The 17,515-nt window shown below is 34.3% G+C and overlaps 1 protein-coding gene across 2 annotated transcripts; it reads right to left on the bottom strand.

Annotated features, from left to right (window-relative positions):
- Positions 1-952: 952 nt before the first annotated feature.
- Positions 953-9,750, bottom strand: LOC106779741 (vacuolar protein sorting-associated protein 20 homolog 2-like). 2 transcript variants are annotated; one of them, XM_014667924.2, is made up of 7 exons: positions 9,316-9,750; positions 5,323-5,642; positions 2,987-3,139; positions 2,614-2,766; positions 1,937-2,020; positions 1,291-1,420; positions 953-1,195 (listed from the first exon to the last, which is right to left on the bottom strand). In XM_014667924.2, exons 2-7 carry the CDS (start codon positions 5,422-5,424, stop codon positions 1,170-1,172), a joined length of 648 nt encoding a protein of 215 aa, XP_014523410.1. In that variant the 5' UTR covers positions 5,425-5,642; positions 9,316-9,750; the 3' UTR covers positions 953-1,169. The 2 variants fall into 2 exon arrangements, with proteins under 2 accessions (XP_014523410.1, XP_014523409.1); XM_014667923.2 differs by lacking the exon at positions 9,316-9,750 and adding an exon at positions 5,867-6,009.
- Positions 9,751-17,515: the final 7,765 nt, after the last annotated feature.

Below are 17,515 nucleotides of genomic sequence, written 5' to 3'. Positions count from 1 at the left end.
AAATACAAATGAATATGTAAGAATAAAATAAAATAAAATAAGAACAATGTTTCCCTAATAAACATATAGGGACTATATTTCCCTAATGAACATAAACACAATATAAACTAAATATAATATCTCTAATAGTCCCAACCGAATTTAGTCGGGACGACAACATTGAAAATCGATCGTGTAGTCCCAACCAAAATTCAGTCAAATTCTACTAAGTCAGTCCTGACCAAAAATCGATTAGGACATCCACGAACAAAACCCAGTTGAATTAGTTTTTACTAAAATTCGATTAAGTTGACTTCAACTGAAAATCGACCAAATTTAACCAAGAAGGCTATGGCTAAAACTCAATCGTGTCAGTCCTGACTAAATTCGCCGGAGTCAACATCAATCAACAATTGACTGAACCTGACTGGGATGACCATGACTGAAACTTAGTTTAGTTGGACTTGACCAAGACTCAACCGAATTCTATTGAATCGATCTCAACCAATAATTGACTGAATTTAATTGGGTTGGTTACAGACAAAATTCAATTAAGTTTGTTTCGGATAAAATTCGACTGAGTTGATCTTTTAACTAAAAATCAATCAAGTTAGCTCCAATAAAATATCAACTGAATTCAATTAAGTCGATCATAACTAAAATTTGATCTAGTGACAACCATCAAATTAAAGTACAACTTTAAAAACTCTCAAACAAGTGAAAAGTATAAAAAGATATAGTTTTTTGTTAATGGGTAGTTAACTTTAGAAGTTAAGTTTTTTAAAACTGAACTACAAACAATTCAATATTTTTGGTATAACCTTGTAATCAATGTTTCCACATGGACAAGGAAGGCACCAACGAATGGCACAACATCATCAACCAAGAATTTTGGATTGGTAAACATTTTCGGTTAACCTTGGAGTATCTGACGTAAATAATGTGAAAGTAGTCGAAAAAGGGAGGAAGGAGGGGAACAAAACATATGAATCAGTCTATAGCTCTTGTTAAAAGTCATGTATAATTATACATGGAAATCTATACAAATTAAATGCCACTGCAAATAAATCAATCAAACTCAGTAGGTGCAGAAATTTTGCAAGAGAAATCTCTAAGTTACAGGCAAACACAAAGTCATATTGCAAGCGTTGGTTTACAGAGAATTCACGTGTTTTTGGTCGCAGTGTTCTTCAAGCTGCCAATGGTTCCTCCATAACTGTTTGCATAATAAGTAATTAATTAAAAGTTAGATAATTTCTTTTCTTCTTTTATCTCTGCTTGGGAAGTGGACAAGAAGGAAGTGGAAGATACCTTTTCTTTTCGTAGATACTTCAGCATCACTGGTAACTGGTGCTTTGGTTGGGACATCAGGAAGGTCCAACTTTTCTTCGATTTCTTCATGAGCTGATTGAGGAACTTCGGGAAGATCTTGGACTGTAAGCTGAAGCAACAAAATGAACTCTGTCAAATTTCTATATCTAAGCCTCTTTCATTCAGAATTGTTTTTGCGACCATTTGTTATATGTATCATTCCTATTCCAAATTCATTATCTCTGCAGTCAATCACTAACTCAAAACTTTGCATACAGGCAAACACAATTGAATCCCACGCTTTTACTAGGAGAATTGCCAAGCCTACCTTACAGTTAGATGCCACAAATAATATTAGATCCCCATTCATCTTAACAACAAAAAGTTGGCAAATTTAACCTATAAGAAGCTCTATTAGCCTTGGCTAGCACAATAATAATATGCTCATACCGTTCTTCTAAAGATGTACAGTATGTGTGAAAAGGGTTAAAATGAAGCACAACAATTTATATCCCTTCCATAATCCATACTGTTATTATGATTAAATCGAAAATTCAATAGGAACAATTTGAATGGATGATATTTATATTGGAGAGAGTAAAAGGTAGAACTAATACCAACTTATAAGAACTGGGAAAACATATACCTGGGTTTCCAAGTCTTCAAATTCCGCTAAAATCTCCTCCTCATCTTCTGCTGATAATTTTTCCCCCAGTATCGCATTAATTTCCTTCACGTTCAACAAAATTATGGCAACCATCAGTGAGCATCAAATATAAACAAGGCATATGAAAAATAGTAACAGAAAAGTAGCAGCCAAATAATAATAGCACTTTCAAGGCCCGGTTTTATCAATCTTAGATATCAGAAAATGGCAGAAAGCCAACAATCCGCTGTATCATATAGTGGATAGCAACGTGGGCAAATTATGGAAGTTACATAGCAGCTGGAATATATTACATATACCAATTATATATGTATAAGAAAAAACTGTGCTCTATGTATTCATATAAAAGATAAAATGCGTATAAATTAGCATAATAATTATTCAAAATTTCAATTAGGCAGAGACTCCCTATAGATAACAAGAGGATGTAGGTGACATGCCTAAACACTTCTAGCAAAAGGAGTTGCAATCATGGATTCAAAGAACTTCACAATGCAATGGTGCTATAGCAGCTGTAAACACGTTTGAACACCCCTCACCTTCATCTACCTTCCCAAAAAAGGAAAACCCTCAATATAAAAAAAGCCAGACATGGAAATCAGTTTTCGTAAGGAGGAAAACTGAAGTGTAACCACAATAGTAAAGTCAAAACTCACATCTTGATAGGCTTTAGCTTCAGCAGTGTCATCCATAAGTTTTTGTACATCATCAATGTCTATCTCACTTTGTATGGCTTTCATTGCATCATTACCAGCCTTCAAACTTTCAAACACAGCCTTCTGCTTGCTTGCCAGTTCAATATCTGCTAACTGAAAAAGAAGATTGTTATAGCCTATAGGTGTATAATCAAGTAAAAGGACAGCAATGTTAATTCACAATAATCTCCTCTGATTATTGCAAAGAAACAGATAATTGTAAAGCCATATATGATGCAAACAGGTAATAGTATAGTTATTACTGATGGATCAAAATGAAACAAAAACAAAGACAGAATATACAAATGACAGAATAATAATATAAAAATATTACTTGCTGCTCAACATTTATAAGCCAAGTATCAACTTGCTTCAACAATTCTTCTTGTGTCTTCTTTTTCTTCAGTGCTAGCAAGGCCCTGTCCTTCTTCTTTTCACGAATCAAATCTCGTGCAGCCTGTTTTTCTGCTTCAATAACTGCATCAAGCTGGAAAACACAAAATGATAGAAAAAAATGAAATAGCATAAGAACGGAAACATATTATGGTATACCCCTTAGCCATGACCAAACATATTCAAGAAGAGTTGGAGTCATCTGTGAAAGGTGGGCCTAAACACATATCATCATAGGCCATCAATAAATTCTTAGTAGATTAGGTTTATTTTAGGCCTTGTATAATGGACCAAGTAGTCTAGGGTTTCTTTTGGGCCTTGTATTTGGGTCTCATGTTGTAGCATAGGGTTTTGGGCTTTAGAGGAGATGGGGCCTAAGGAGACACATGGATCTAGGGTAAAAACCTAGCTTGGAGAGCAAACCTTCCAGAAGCATGTGGGTCCTTGGCTAGAGTGATCTCTAAGTTGCTCTCTTTTGTGAGACACATGCTCTTGCCATGCGGCCAAGTAGTCCAGGGTTTCTTTTGGGCCTTGTATTTGGGCCTCATGTTGTAGTGTAGGGTTTTGGGCTTAGAGGAGATGAGTTCTAAGGAGACACATGGATCTAGGGTAAAAACCTACCTTGGAGAGCAAACCTTCTAGAAGCTTGTGGGTCCTTGGCTAGAGTGATCTCTAAGTTGCTCTCTTTTGTGAGACACATGCTCTTGCCATGTGGCATGCTCCTAATGGAGAGGATTTCTCCTTAGTAGTGACAATGTGCCATGCTCCTACTAGAGAGGATTTCTCCTTAGTAGTGATCATGTGTCATCCCCCCTAATAGAAAGGATTTTACCTTGGTCTCCAAGTTAGAGTATTAGGGTTTTGCTTTTATAATTTGGAGACACCTTCGGGGTTACCTAAGCTAATAAATAGAAGTGTCTCCCCTATGTAAATTCACCTTTGAATTTAGTATTGTTATGCTGCCAAATTTGTGCCATACTACTCAACTTAGGTCATCAAGGCCAGAGCACCATTTTTAGGTTTCCTTTAGCCATCCTTCGTCTTGAGTTGGCCCAACCTCTCTTGAGAGCACATTAAACACCAACATAGTCTCTCTCATTGCTTGAGTCATATAGTTTAGAGGAGGAGCCACCATCTCACCACATCAAACACACCATATGTGCAAAACATTCTCACCACCATCAAGCTTCTGCAACCACCAACCCATTTGGAAGTATCCACCTTGCTTTAGTCATATAGCTTCAAGGATATTATTCCATCATTTGGTAATCAAAGCTTAGATTATTTTTGTTTGCCCTTGTGTTTTCCATTATGTTTTGTTGAGTTTCATATTCTACCTTTTTGTTTCCATTAGGTTTCTTTCCATTTTAAGTTGCTTCTTGTTCACGTGCAAAATATATGTGAAAATTGTGGAGTAGTGGTACTGTTTTGGTGCTGGAAAAACTTTTAAAAGAGCTTCAAAAGAGTTAAAAGAAAAAATAGAAAAGAAGTGCCAAAAGAGCCAAGAAAAATACATGAAAAATATGTGCACATGACCACTACTACCAAGTGTTTTGGTGTGATTTAATTGCTTGAGTTTGGAATCTGTTTTTGGTGCAGTAAAATATATTTTCCAGCAAGCATTGTGTCTTGGGTTTGAGCTAAAAGAGTGACTATATGCATCATCATTAGCAATCAACCAAAGAGAACAAGAAGCATGTCATTCAATTTCTAGTTGTTTTGGTTTTATTCATCTATTCTAGTGTCTTTCCTTAGGTGTTTCTCGTTGTGTGCTTAACCTTGTTTCTTAACTTTTAATTTCTTGTTTGTCTTTCTTGGTTGTTCTCAGTTTTGTCACACTTAACTCCTCTTGAGTTTAGCTTTTGTTCATTTAAGCCTATTCTTGCTTTCTTTCTTGTACTACTTTCAGTTTTTGGTGTGTATTTTGGTGTAGGCTCTCTTTTGAGGTGAACCAATCCGTGAAGTAGCAGTAATTTTTATGAGTTAGTTTTCTAAGAGTTTAACATGGATAAGAGGTTTGTAACATTATGAAAGCATGCAATGTTTGCTGTTATATGGTGTATTTGGTTAGAGGCTTACAGCAGACGCAGCAATTATATGCATAGTTGTGAAATACAATTGAGTAAACATTTATTCATCGGAACTAGCCATGAAAAGATTCCAAAAGATCCAAATTCATCTACGTGCATCTCTACTGATCATATTTTTTTACCCTATTGTCTTGTAACATAAAATTCAATCAGAGAAAAAAAATGATTTTTGGAGAAAGAGGGAAACCTTCTGTTGATATTGTGCGAGTTTGCGTCTCTGGGTCTTGAGAGCGAGGATTGCTTTATCAACATCTGTGACCTTTGGTTTCTTCACAAGCAAATTACCCATCGATTATTCTGATCTGAATTTCACTCTCTTTAGCCTACAATTGTCTCCTAATTTGTGCTTGGACTTCAATCGAATGATCTTTGAGAAGAAATGTGTATTGATGATTCTAGTTCTGTTGAAGTTGCCAGCGAATCAAACAAAATCTTTGGTGCTTTAGTTTTACCAGACCAAACACACTTTTACAGGGTTTTGGTCCTTTACTAAAACAACCTGTTACCCTAGGAAAAAAAGAAAAAAAAAACCACTGTAATTGTTTCTCTTTACTAGAAAAATAAGTCATCTAAGAAGAAACGTGAACATAAACAACCCAAACAGAAAAAGATGATACATAACCAACCCAAACTCAATATAATAATATCAAGAAGAAGAACGACAGAGCTCAACACGAAGAAAAGAATCGCCTTTTGAAATCAGAAAAAAAAAAAAAAAAAAAAAAACTCACGGAGCTGAATTTGTTCTTCCAATTTTGACAGGTACAAGGAGTGGAATGAAACTCGGATAAACGCGTGAGAGAAGGAATAACGGGAGTATTCAGAGACGACAAGTTTCGCCATCGTGCTAATTGCATATCGGGAATTAGAGTGCCACCAAAGTCGAAGGATTCTGCTGTAACGACGTCGTTTGAAGAGAACAGTTCTTGGGTGTTTGATGTTAGACCACAACCGCGCCGAGGTTGTCTCGCTAGCCTCCTCTGTCTCCCCCTGTATCGCAGGAATCAAGGAATGTCCAAACAACACATGCTCTGAAAAAAGTATAAGGGCCCTACTATTTGCACCCCTTACTTTTATTTAAACTATTTAAACCCCATTCTCTTTATTTTTGTTTTGGCAGATCATACAGAAACCTATTTTCATTACAAACTATTTTCTACTATAAAGAGTCTACTCCACTAACTGAAAACAAATATTTAAATTCATTCGGTAAATATAAATTTAGTTGTGGATGTTATACTTATAGATCAATGGTTATACCTTAACTTAGCGTAGTTTTGAGATTAAATAGGTTTTTAATTCTTAAATTTGAATGTAAAATTGAAATTTGTTTATCTTTTAAATTTTAATATATTTCAGCTTCTAAATTTAAAAAATAATAGATGTAATAATCTCACTCCAAGTCATTAAATTGTTTTTACGCATTAAATGACATTTCAGGTTAACATTTAAGTTGGAATGTACCAAACAATATAAACCAATCAACTGTCAACCTAAAATGTTGTTTCATGCGTCAAAAAAAAAATTTGAGTTACACCAATCGAAATTATTTTTAGTTGATGTTAGTTAAGGTTGTCTTTCAACTAACGTTGATTAGAATGCTAGTTAGAATTATTCCTTGATCAAAGTTAATAAGGGTTTCCTCAACAAATCATGGCAGAGTCGTCTTTTGAAATAATATGCACACGCACATTACCACTAGGCCAGATTGTTTTCGCTGTATACTACTTATTTAATATCTATTTAAGGTCTTCTTTTTTACCTATTTAGGATTTACACATTTTAATTCAACTACGTAATTATTTTACACCATCTAACACTTGCACACAAAACTTTTCTCCTACCACACAATTTCTAATACCAAGATACTAAAATAAAAATTATTTGAAAGATATTCTAATAATTATATTATGTACAGAATGATACGAATTTCCTAGGTCTTACATTCCCTCAACTTCAAAAATTTTTGTTCCAAGCATATTTAATACACAACTTCAGACAACCAAACATCTATGCAACAACCCACGCCCAAACCATTATTAGAATATCAAACATCTATTATCAACAAATTGCATGCATAGATCATCAAACACCCATATAACGCGTAACCCGACAGCCCAAAGCAAACATCATTTGTTTGCCAGCACACATATGTGGTTAGAAATTATGTGATAACAACTAATAACAATAAGCAGAACAGTACTGCAAAACCCACACTTCCAGTTTATATAGTGATATTTCTATAGACAGTACTATAGTGAACAAGTCAAAACAGCTTCTAAATCATTCATATAGCATCCCCCAATTTCAGGTATTGATAATTCATGCATCAGAGTTAACCATATAATAGCAAATTAGAAATATATTCAAGAGAAATCATTACCAATCACATATCTGTCCCATCAATTAGAAGAGGTGAGACAGCCCCCAAACATGTTTCCTAGGTTTAAACACTTAAAAGAGACCAAAGAAAAAAAAACACTGGCAGCTTTGAACCACTAGGCCGTGAGTCTTGCTACACTACGACCAAACTATGCACCAATCACACAACAAAGGGCTTACAACTCACAATCAGCATATTAATCAACCCAAACAGCCACTTAAACACTACCTTATCAGTCCAAAACAGTCCATACACACCCCACATGAGTCAAAGATTTGAAACACCAAATATGACCAATCAAAATTTCTTAAAACACACCATACATTTAGCTAACAAAATAACATTCTGAATTAGTATTATTCAACACAAAAAAAAAATCGTTGCATTTAATCAATTTTAACGGCCATACTTATATATTTTTACCTAGTCAAAAGTTCCAGCACCAAACCAGTTTTTAATTTCACTTTTCAAACCAAAAATTTCAGAAAATCAAACTCAACAGCACACCAATTTTCACGTGAAAATACAGTGCAGGGCTATGTACTGATTTTGAGGAACTTATCAATCATAAAACCAATAAACATCTATGAGTAAAAGAGATAAAAGGCACTGTCAACTTATGCACGTAACTACCATTTCAAAGTTTAGAACTAATATTTCCTAACCAGAACAAAACAACTCTGCATCAGGAATTGTTTTTTCTTTTTTCAGGCATCACGTTGCATACCTAAAACTAAAAACAGCCACTTCACTTCAACTTCCAAACACAAATTATCTTTTCAATACTGTTTCAGAACTTAGCACCATTTAATACATCAAATTGCAACGTTTGGATTTGATAAACGTAACCACACAAGCACTAATAACCTATCCTCAAAACAGTAGATGCACATTTGTTTCTCAACCAGAAACAACAAGCCTTTCCAGCCTTATCTCAATACCACAACCAAACTAATTGGACAAAAAGGTTAATTCCTTAAACTAAAGTCAAAATTTCATACCTGGATTTACTTCCACTATACTAACAGCACAAGAATTATATATTTAGAATCCAATAAAATAATGTTCACAGAAAGAAAAAAAAAAGAAATTATCCAACCAACATTCACATCCATAAGAAAATTCACGTGCATCCACAGAATCTTTGTAATTTTGTTTACATCCAACACTAAGGTTTAGCACCCCTTACACTCCCCAAAACTACTAGCCCAATGAAATTGTGTAAAACTAATTACCATAAGAATCATGCAGCAAATAGATTACACAGGCGTCTCATCACAGATCATACATACAATATTTTTTCCAAACAATTTAACCTAGTAAGCATTAGATTCTATACAAATAAGTTACTTTAGACAGTAACTTCAGTTATCCACCACCCAAGTTCATCAACAATTATTACAGTTTGTGTCACACTATCATACCTACTCTTCTTATATAGTGCTATCATGTGTAAAACAGTTTTACTAATTTCAACAATCACCTAGCATACCAGAAGCTAATCACGTTTCCTTCTCGTATCTATCATTTATTGCTACAGTCTTAAAAACAAGTAGGATTATATTATTTGCATATTACAATCATCTTTGATATCACAAAACCGAATATAGATACTCAATAGAAATCATACATTATTACATTTCGAACATCCAATTCAAACCAAGATAGCCCCTGATATCATAAAATTTTTAGAACAATCCACATAACGAAAATGGACCCAAAGAATTAAACCACGAACACCAATTTTTTTTAGACATTTAGAGGTTATGAAAACAAGAAAAGACAAGCTCCCCATACCTTGAAACTTTGTTCGTCCTCTACGCACAACACTTCCACCAACTCCGTAAGCCCCACACACGTCTCCCACTCACTCAAACCCTCACTTGTAAATACCAGAATCAGTTGCTTTGGTGTGTTCAAACCCTTGCTTGTCCTATTTATAAGCTCTCTCTAGCACCCCAAAAAGAACTCGAACCCTAGAATTTAATTCTCCGCCCTTGGATTCTTCTTCTCCAAAACTCTTCTCGAAACCCTACCTATCCTCCTCTTAATTTCTCCTTTCCGTTATTTCCCCTGGGCATTGGATTCCTTGCGCCATTCATGCCCGTGTTTCCATCTAGGAAGAAGAAAGAGAAGAGAGGAAACAAGAAAAGAGGAAAAAAATGAAAAAAAAAAAAAAACCAAAACAAAAATAAAAAAAATAAAACGCAAGAAAAAAAATAGGAGGTTTAATGTTCCAAGGTCGTTGATGCCGGTATCTCTACACTTTTGGCCTCACCTCCCCCATCTCCTTTTTATCCCTTTTTTTTTATTTATATTTTTATTTTCTATTTATATTCCTATTATACCTTAAGTAATATTTATTTTATAAGTTAATTTTAATTATAATTTTCTAACGGAAAAAACTTAATTTTTTTTTCTCACACTGTGGTTTTGTTTCATCGTTGTTTCTTCCAATTATTCTTTACTCTCTCTTTTTTTTTTTTTTGAGAATCCTTGACTTGGTGGAAGGAAAAAACACTAAATTTAAATACTTTATAAATTAATTAAAAATACAATAAACTAATAAAATAAAAAAATTAAAATAAAATAATTATGTAACAAAATTATTTGAAAATAAAAAAGTAAACTTAAATTAGTAGATAAAATAAACTAAAAACAAAAATAAATAAAAGTCGAGGCACAAACGGATCCGTTTGGACTTGAACGGATGTCGATATCCGTGGATATCCACAACCGTTTCAGATGCTTGGCGTCTTCTTCCTCCTATCCCTGAAATCCAGAAAAACAGAACCCGCATACACAAAGCAACACTGAAACGCTATAATACATACATTAAAAACCAAACAAGCAAAAATGTCAACACTCAAGAAACGAAACGAAAAAATAAGCTCTGGTGGGCAGAAACCAACAACATACATGCGCGAAGAAGAAACCGAACAAAAGCTTCTCTATCAAGCGAAAAAAGAGACCAAAAACTAACCTCTCGAAGACCAACCGCCAGAAATGAAGCACCATTGTCGCTGCACCGCCGCACACCCAGGCCGCACCACCACGAAATGCACAGATGAATAGAGGACTGGAGTTGGGATTCAGAGTTTAAACAATGAAAATTAGAGTGAAGGGAAACGGGTGGGGGTGTTGTGTTAGCCTGAGGGAGGAGTGAAATTGAAAATGGGAGTGGAGGTGTTGTGTTACCGTAAGAGAGTGAGTGAAATTGAAAATGGAAAAGTAAATCTAGGGTTAAGTAAATAAAAGAGGGTTAAAAAAGTAAATTATAGAGTACAAAAAAGTTATATTTGTAATATAAAAAAATTTAAAAAAATAAAAAAAAAATGGGGAGATGGAAAGCCAAAAATGTGGAGGTACAGGGATCAACCCCCATGTTCCAATCGTTCCTTATTTTCATCTAGAATCTCAAATAAGACTCTTTTTTTTTTTGCGTGGGTTCCTGGTAAATATTGTGTCACCTAGCATTTTGATAGTGTGGTTTTAATACACTTGTCATTAAAAACCTGAATTCTATTATTTTAAATTTTGAATTAAAAAATTAAGTTAAAAGAGTGAAAATTCAATTACAAAAAGGGTAAAGTTGACAAAGTTGGAAATTCAATTACAAAAAGCCCTGTTTTCTCTGCAATTGCGATATGGAAATAAAATTGGAGAAGTTTTGAGTTTTAGGACTTAGCACTCATCCATGTCAAGCGCTGTTCATTTTTCACACAAGAAGAAAAGAAAAAAAAAAAGAAAAGAAAAGTGTAACAGGAGACAACAAATTTTCTCGACCAAACAATTAAGCATATAAAAGAATTGTGAGTTCAAAAGCGAGGAAGAAACTTCAAATAAAGCATGTCACAATATTTACCACCAAAAACATGTAGAAGAAAGTCACAAGAACATAAAAGCTACGAAGAAAGAAACGAAAAAACAAAAAAAGAAAGAGGCTAAAAAGGAAGAAAAAAGGGATTTATAATAAAGTTCAAACTTCAAAGAAGGGAAGTTTGTCTCTCTAAGCATAGAACATTTTATGTGCATGTGTGCCTGTAACTGTATGATATTGTTAAGACTTCGGCAAGTGTAAAACGGTAAGTCTGAGTATCGTCTCCCAAGACTCTTGGGCCTAAACGTTCGTGTGATGTTTTGACATCATAAGACTTGATTAAACAATAATTTGAGTTTTAAATACATAATGGAAAATAAACATGCATGTGGAATTGATCAATTGACAATTGAATGATATAGATGAATGGTGTTGTTGGGGTTTACAGTTTCATCCTAATCCACTATCTAATATCTACTATTCTTATCGAATTCGGCTTCTTTATCAATGTTCATGCCACTTTCTAAAATCCCCTACTATCAATATCTTGATGTATAGAGTCTACTCATAATTACTAGTTTACCATGTCTAGTCTCCCTAGTAATTATTCATGCATTACATTCGCACAGAAGTTTTAGGTAATTGATCCTCCTATTCCTATGTCAAGGTAATATTGCTATCAAGAGAATTTCCTCATGTCTAGACCTAACTATACGTGTCCATATAGAAAGAATCAAAGATTATGTTATTGAATAATGTCTTAAACAAAGCATGAAAATCTAATGGAGGAAAAAACTCAAACTATTGCTAAATAAAGCATGTGAATAAAGTAAGAATTTCAATACAAGAGAGTTTCAAATAGGATTACATCGTTCCCTAACAACAATGGAGGTTTAGTTCACCATAATCATGGTAAAACTAGATGAAAATAATGAAAAGAATGAAAAGATAAACCCTAGATTTGATAGATTGGAGCTCCCACATCCAAATTCTGCCTCCGAGGGGTGAAGAGAGTGTTTATGCGTCTCTTCCTGTCAAAAGATACCCATCTAATTCGTCTAGGTCTATATATAGCACAAAAAATTAATAGAACTTTGGCCTAGGCCCATTAGTACACTACTCGACGATAGGTGCGACACTCAGAATGGCCCCCCAGCGGCGTCGCTCAAGTGAGAAACAATGAACTTCATCAGCAGCGCCATCGCTTAGCGCCAGCGGATTATTCAGCACTTCGATTTTTTGCAATCTGGTTGACTTTTCTGCATTCTGTTTGACTTTTCTGCACTACAACTCCTTGATACTTCAACCCTTCTTTCATATCATTCAATAAACCTACAAAATCTAGGGAATTTAGTGATAAAATCATAAAGCATATCCTCAACTCTCCTATTCACAAAACTAAAGTAAAATCATGAGTCCAAGCAAGTTTCTAAGTCAAAAAGGGTGTATTAAGTATCAAAATTAAGTATAAAAATAACAGTTTTTCAACCGTTATCAGATATGCATGATGTCGTGGTGACCTAACATCCAAGGATAGCACTCTCTGCTAATGCCAGTGGCGAGCGAGAGCGAAGACAATTGACATCTCTGAGAAGGGCACGCCTGATGTGTAGCTGCAGTGAAGGGTGCTTTATTTTCTCAATTTCTTGCTTGATATTCATGACTTGGCTATGAACTGCATAACCCATGTAATCCTCTCGTTTCTTGTTGAAGAAGGTGGTGGAGGTGTAGGTAGAGGTGGCGGCGCTCTCCATCGTCTTCATCGTCTTCTACTCAAACAACTTTGTGGATGAGTGATGAGCCCTAAAACTCAAAATTTCCCCAATTTCATTTCCATATCGCAATTGTAGAGAGAATAAGACTTTTTGTAATTGAATTTCCAACTTTGCCAACTTTGCCCTTTCTATAATTGAATTTCCACTCTTTTAACAATTTTTTAATTCAAAATTTAAAATATAGAATTCACCCACATTTTTAATGACACGTGTATTAAAACAACACTGTCAGCATGCCAGGTCACACAATACTTAACACCGTCTGATCAATTTGACGGAAAGACCCTATTTGATTCAATTTTACAAAAATAAGGACCCAATTGAGACGCCAAAAAAGAAATGGTCCTATTTAAGATTTTGGACAAAAATAGAGACCTATCGAGACATTAAACCAAAATAAAATATACAAGTTATGCTCCAAGTTACTTTTCACTAATATATTACCTATTTAATATTTATTTAATGTCTTCTTATCACCTATATTGGATTTATACATTTTAATTTAACTATTTAATTATTTTACACTGTCTAACACTTACACATTAAAATTTTTTCTTACTATACAGTTCCTAATATCAAGATACTAAAATAAAAATTATTTAAAAGATATTCTAATAAATATATTAGGTATAAAATGATATGAATTTCTCGAATCTTACATTTCTCTTCCATAACTCTCATTCACTCACCTAAACGTTTTATATCCAAGCATTCAATGTTTTTCTTTCCCTAGTTCCACCAACACTTCTCCCTTTCCTAGAATTTATGATTTTGATGAAGGAAAAATTAAATGAAAAAGAAGGAAGAAGGAAACCAGAAAAGGTTTTCTCGAATAATTTTTCTCTCTCACGAGTTTTGGCCCATAAGGTGTTTTCAATAACCAAAAAGAAAAGCAATAAATGTAGAAAATAAAAAATAAAAACATCGTTTAGACTCAACCAAGTTTGAGACCGTGTCTCCTTACATCGCACACCAACAACATACAAGACATATAACTAGGCCAACATAATTTTGTTAGTAATATAACCATTTAATATAGTTTTAACTTATTCCAATTTGCTTACTTTACATTTCTACATTTTTAACTCAACCAAGTCATTTCCCACACCAAACAGGACATGTACACTAGGTCTTTATCCTACCACACAACTTTAATTAATAAACACATGGTAATTACACAAAATATCACTTATTTATTAACCTACAAGATTCTAACACACGGTCAAAGACATCTACATGTAGGATCTTACATTAAATCTCAGTGAATAATCATTAATATGATAAAGAGTCAAGTAACGCCTGAAAATATTTTGTTGACTCTTAATTAAAATAATGATTGTAATGTTACAACGATTAAGAAAATCTTCAATGTAAGGTATGAGTACAAACGATCATTGAGAAGGTTGAGAACTAAACTGCAACAAGATATGATGATGTTGGATCGTGATAGGTGTGTCAATGAATCTGAGGCTGTAAGTGACCTCTTTTTGACACATCTTTATGCAGTAAAATTGTTAAACGCATTTAATATTGTTTTGCTAATGAATTCTACCAACAAAATAAACAGATATAGACTTCCCTTTCTTAAGATTGTTGGTATGATGCCTACAGGGTCAAACTTCTTAGCGACATTTGCATTCTTATCAAGTGAATGACAAAATAATTTCACTTGGGATTTGGAAAGATTGGAAGAAATATTTTTGACATCTGAGGGCGATCGAAAAGTCATTATGAGTGACAAAGACTTGGCTTTGATGAATGTCATTGCCAATGTATTCCCTGAGTCATATCAGATGCTATGCCGCTTCTACATGCTGAAAAATGTTAAAGTCAAATGCAAAATGTAAGTTGATTCTGTTGGGGCATGAGATGTGGTGATAAAGGCATGGGAAAACATGATGGATTGTGAAGATCAAATCATGTTTGGTGACTATGTCAACCGCCTTCAATACGCTTGTAGTTCCTGGGCTTTATTCTTTGAATATATGCCAATAATACTTGGATTATTCCATGTAAAACATACTTTATAAAGGCCTGGACAAAATGAAGTAATGCATTTAAGGAACACAAACAACATACAAGTATGTTTTAATCTTATTTTAGTTAGTTGTTTATTAAGTATTTTTTAATATTATTGATTCATTTTCGTCAGGGTTGAGTATGCTCACTGGATTCTGAAGAAAGTTGTGGGCAGTAGTATGACATATCTTTGTTCTTGTTAGGATGTTGTTCATAACGTTATTATCCTCCAACATAACAACATGAAGGCATCCTTCAAAAAAAAAAAGTCTCAATCTTATGAGTGAAGCTTATAGAGGAATCAAATACAAAAGAGTTATTGAATGTGAATCCAGATATGCTTTAGATCTCATTGTTGAGGAATTGAAACGAGTACAACATATAGGACTAGATAGTTCCAGTTATGGATGCTGATAACGGTCTAAAAACCGTTATTTTTAAACTTAAATTTGATATTAAAACACACTCTTTATGGCTTAGAATGAGCTTTAAATCAAGTAAAACACTTAGTTGTGTCTTGTGAGAGTCAAAAGTTGGTTTTAGATATATTATGTTTGTTTTACATTGTTTTATAGGGTTTTAAGGTGAATTAAAGATGGAAGTGAAGAAAGGTGGACTTAGACCCATGAAAGAAGGAGAAAAATGATGAAAAGAAGGGTTAAGTGAGTCGCTGAGCGCCATAATGGACCGTTGAGTGCTCAGAGCGATTATAGGGAAACCGCTCAACGGCAAAACTAACCATTGAGCGGTCAAAGCGGCAAGAGGGAGACCGCTGAGTGCTGAACTTAGGCACCTGGGCGATTGTCTGTTTTTATTAGCTAGATTCTGTAATCTTTCTGTTATCTTTTTGGGCTTATATATAGCCCTAGTGCGAATCAAAACATATTCTTTTGGTAGAGAGAAACGTCCAGAGCTATTCCACACACCTTGGAGGAGGTTCCTTGGATGCTTAGGCTCCAATCTACCAAGTTTAGGGTTATTTCTTCCATTCTTTCATCATATTTCATCTAGTTTCACCATGATTATGGTGAACTAAACCCTAGGTTGTTGGGGAACAATGTAATCTTTTGAAACTCTCATATATCCAAATTCTTATTTATTTTATATGCTTGCATATGCTTGATTTATCAATTGTTGGGTTCTTCACCTTTTCTTAGTGCTTTTATCGTTTAACTCATTCGATAAATGTTGTTTGTCTTTATTGATACGGGGACGTACAATAATGTCATGAACTGGTGTTGAATTCCTTGATTATGTTAATACCGCCTAGGGATAGGGGTAGGACGATCAATTGTATTTTGCTTCCGTTTATCATGCATTATTAATTGCTAGGGGAGGCTAGGGATAGCAAGCCGGTAATTACTAATAGGCTCTTTTCACCAAGGGATTGAGTTAGTGATAGACTAAGAAAGTTTGCATGACAATATGATAAATAAGCTAATTAAATAAGAAGAGTAGATATATGAGGGTGGATAAGATGAAATTGTAAACCCCAACAACTCCATTCATCCATAGTTTCTTAAAGCCAATTGAATAATTGCATTTGCATGTTTACTTTTTTTCTTTGCATACAAACACCAATCTAATTCTTTTCTCAAGTTTTACACGATTAGTTTCCATGAAAAGTAAGGCCTAAGAGTCATTTGGGAAAACGATACTTGGAGTTACCCATTTATATTACTTGATAACGATTTGGTACACTTGTCAGGGACTTAACAAATGCATATTAAGACAAACGTTCGGTCTCCCTTGTGCTTGTGAATTAGCACGATATGAGCCTAGGGTGATACATTTGGCTGAAATTCATATAATGTGGACGAGATTGAGTTTTTCAAATATTGAATCAAATGAATCCCAACAAGAGTTATCCATTTAATATGAACCTCATTTGGTTTAGGAATGATTCGATGAGGTTAACATTGGAGGTAAAGTCACCATCAAGCAAAAGTTACTTGACATTATTTCTCCTACAATGACATATATGGTGTTGGAAACAGGTAGGCTTCTTTTCTACACCAAGAGGGGGGGGGGGTGAATTGGTGTTGTTTCAAAAATAAGTTCTTTTCACAATCTTGAAAACAAAGTATGAAACTTTTTGAACTTTCTTGAAATGCAAGTAATGAAAATTTGTAAGCAGCGGAAAAACGTAGTTGACTGCATGAAAATTAAAGTCAACTGTAATGTAAAAGAGAAGGGATAGAGAAAAGAAAACACTGTTTTAATACTGGTTCGGCCAACAATGCCTACATCTAATGTCCTTCCAACCCAAGAAGCAAATGCACTATAAAGGTTGCGGTTTTTACAACAAGGAATTTATAGAAGACCTCCACGTCAAAAATATAAATCTCCTCTCTAACCCAAAACCAAAACATAGGCAATAACA

This window comes from Vigna radiata, unplaced genomic scaffold (assembly GCF_000741045.1).
Source record: "Vigna radiata var. radiata cultivar VC1973A unplaced genomic scaffold, Vradiata_ver6 scaffold_160, whole genome shotgun sequence".
Taxonomy (NCBI): Eukaryota; Viridiplantae; Streptophyta; class Magnoliopsida; order Fabales; family Fabaceae; genus Vigna; species Vigna radiata.
Note: the sequence above shows the minus strand (reverse complement) of the source record. Positions and strands in the feature narration are given on the sequence as shown.

What these genes read in the sequence shown, in the direction of transcription:
- LOC106779741 (XM_014667924.2), bottom strand. Translation starts at nt 5,424, where the DNA reads ATGGGTAATTTGCTTGTGAAGAAACCAAAGGTCACAGATGTTGATAAA. An exon ending in AAGCTAAAGCCTATCAAGAT is followed by an intron (nt 2,021 to 2,613) that starts GTGAGTTTTGAC and finishes TTGAACGTGAAG; the next exon opens with GAAATTAATGCGATACTGGG. An exon ending in AGTATCTACGAAAAGAAAAG is followed by an intron (nt 1,196 to 1,290) that starts GTATCTTCCACT and finishes TTATGCAAACAG; the next exon opens with TTATGGAGGAACCATTGGCA.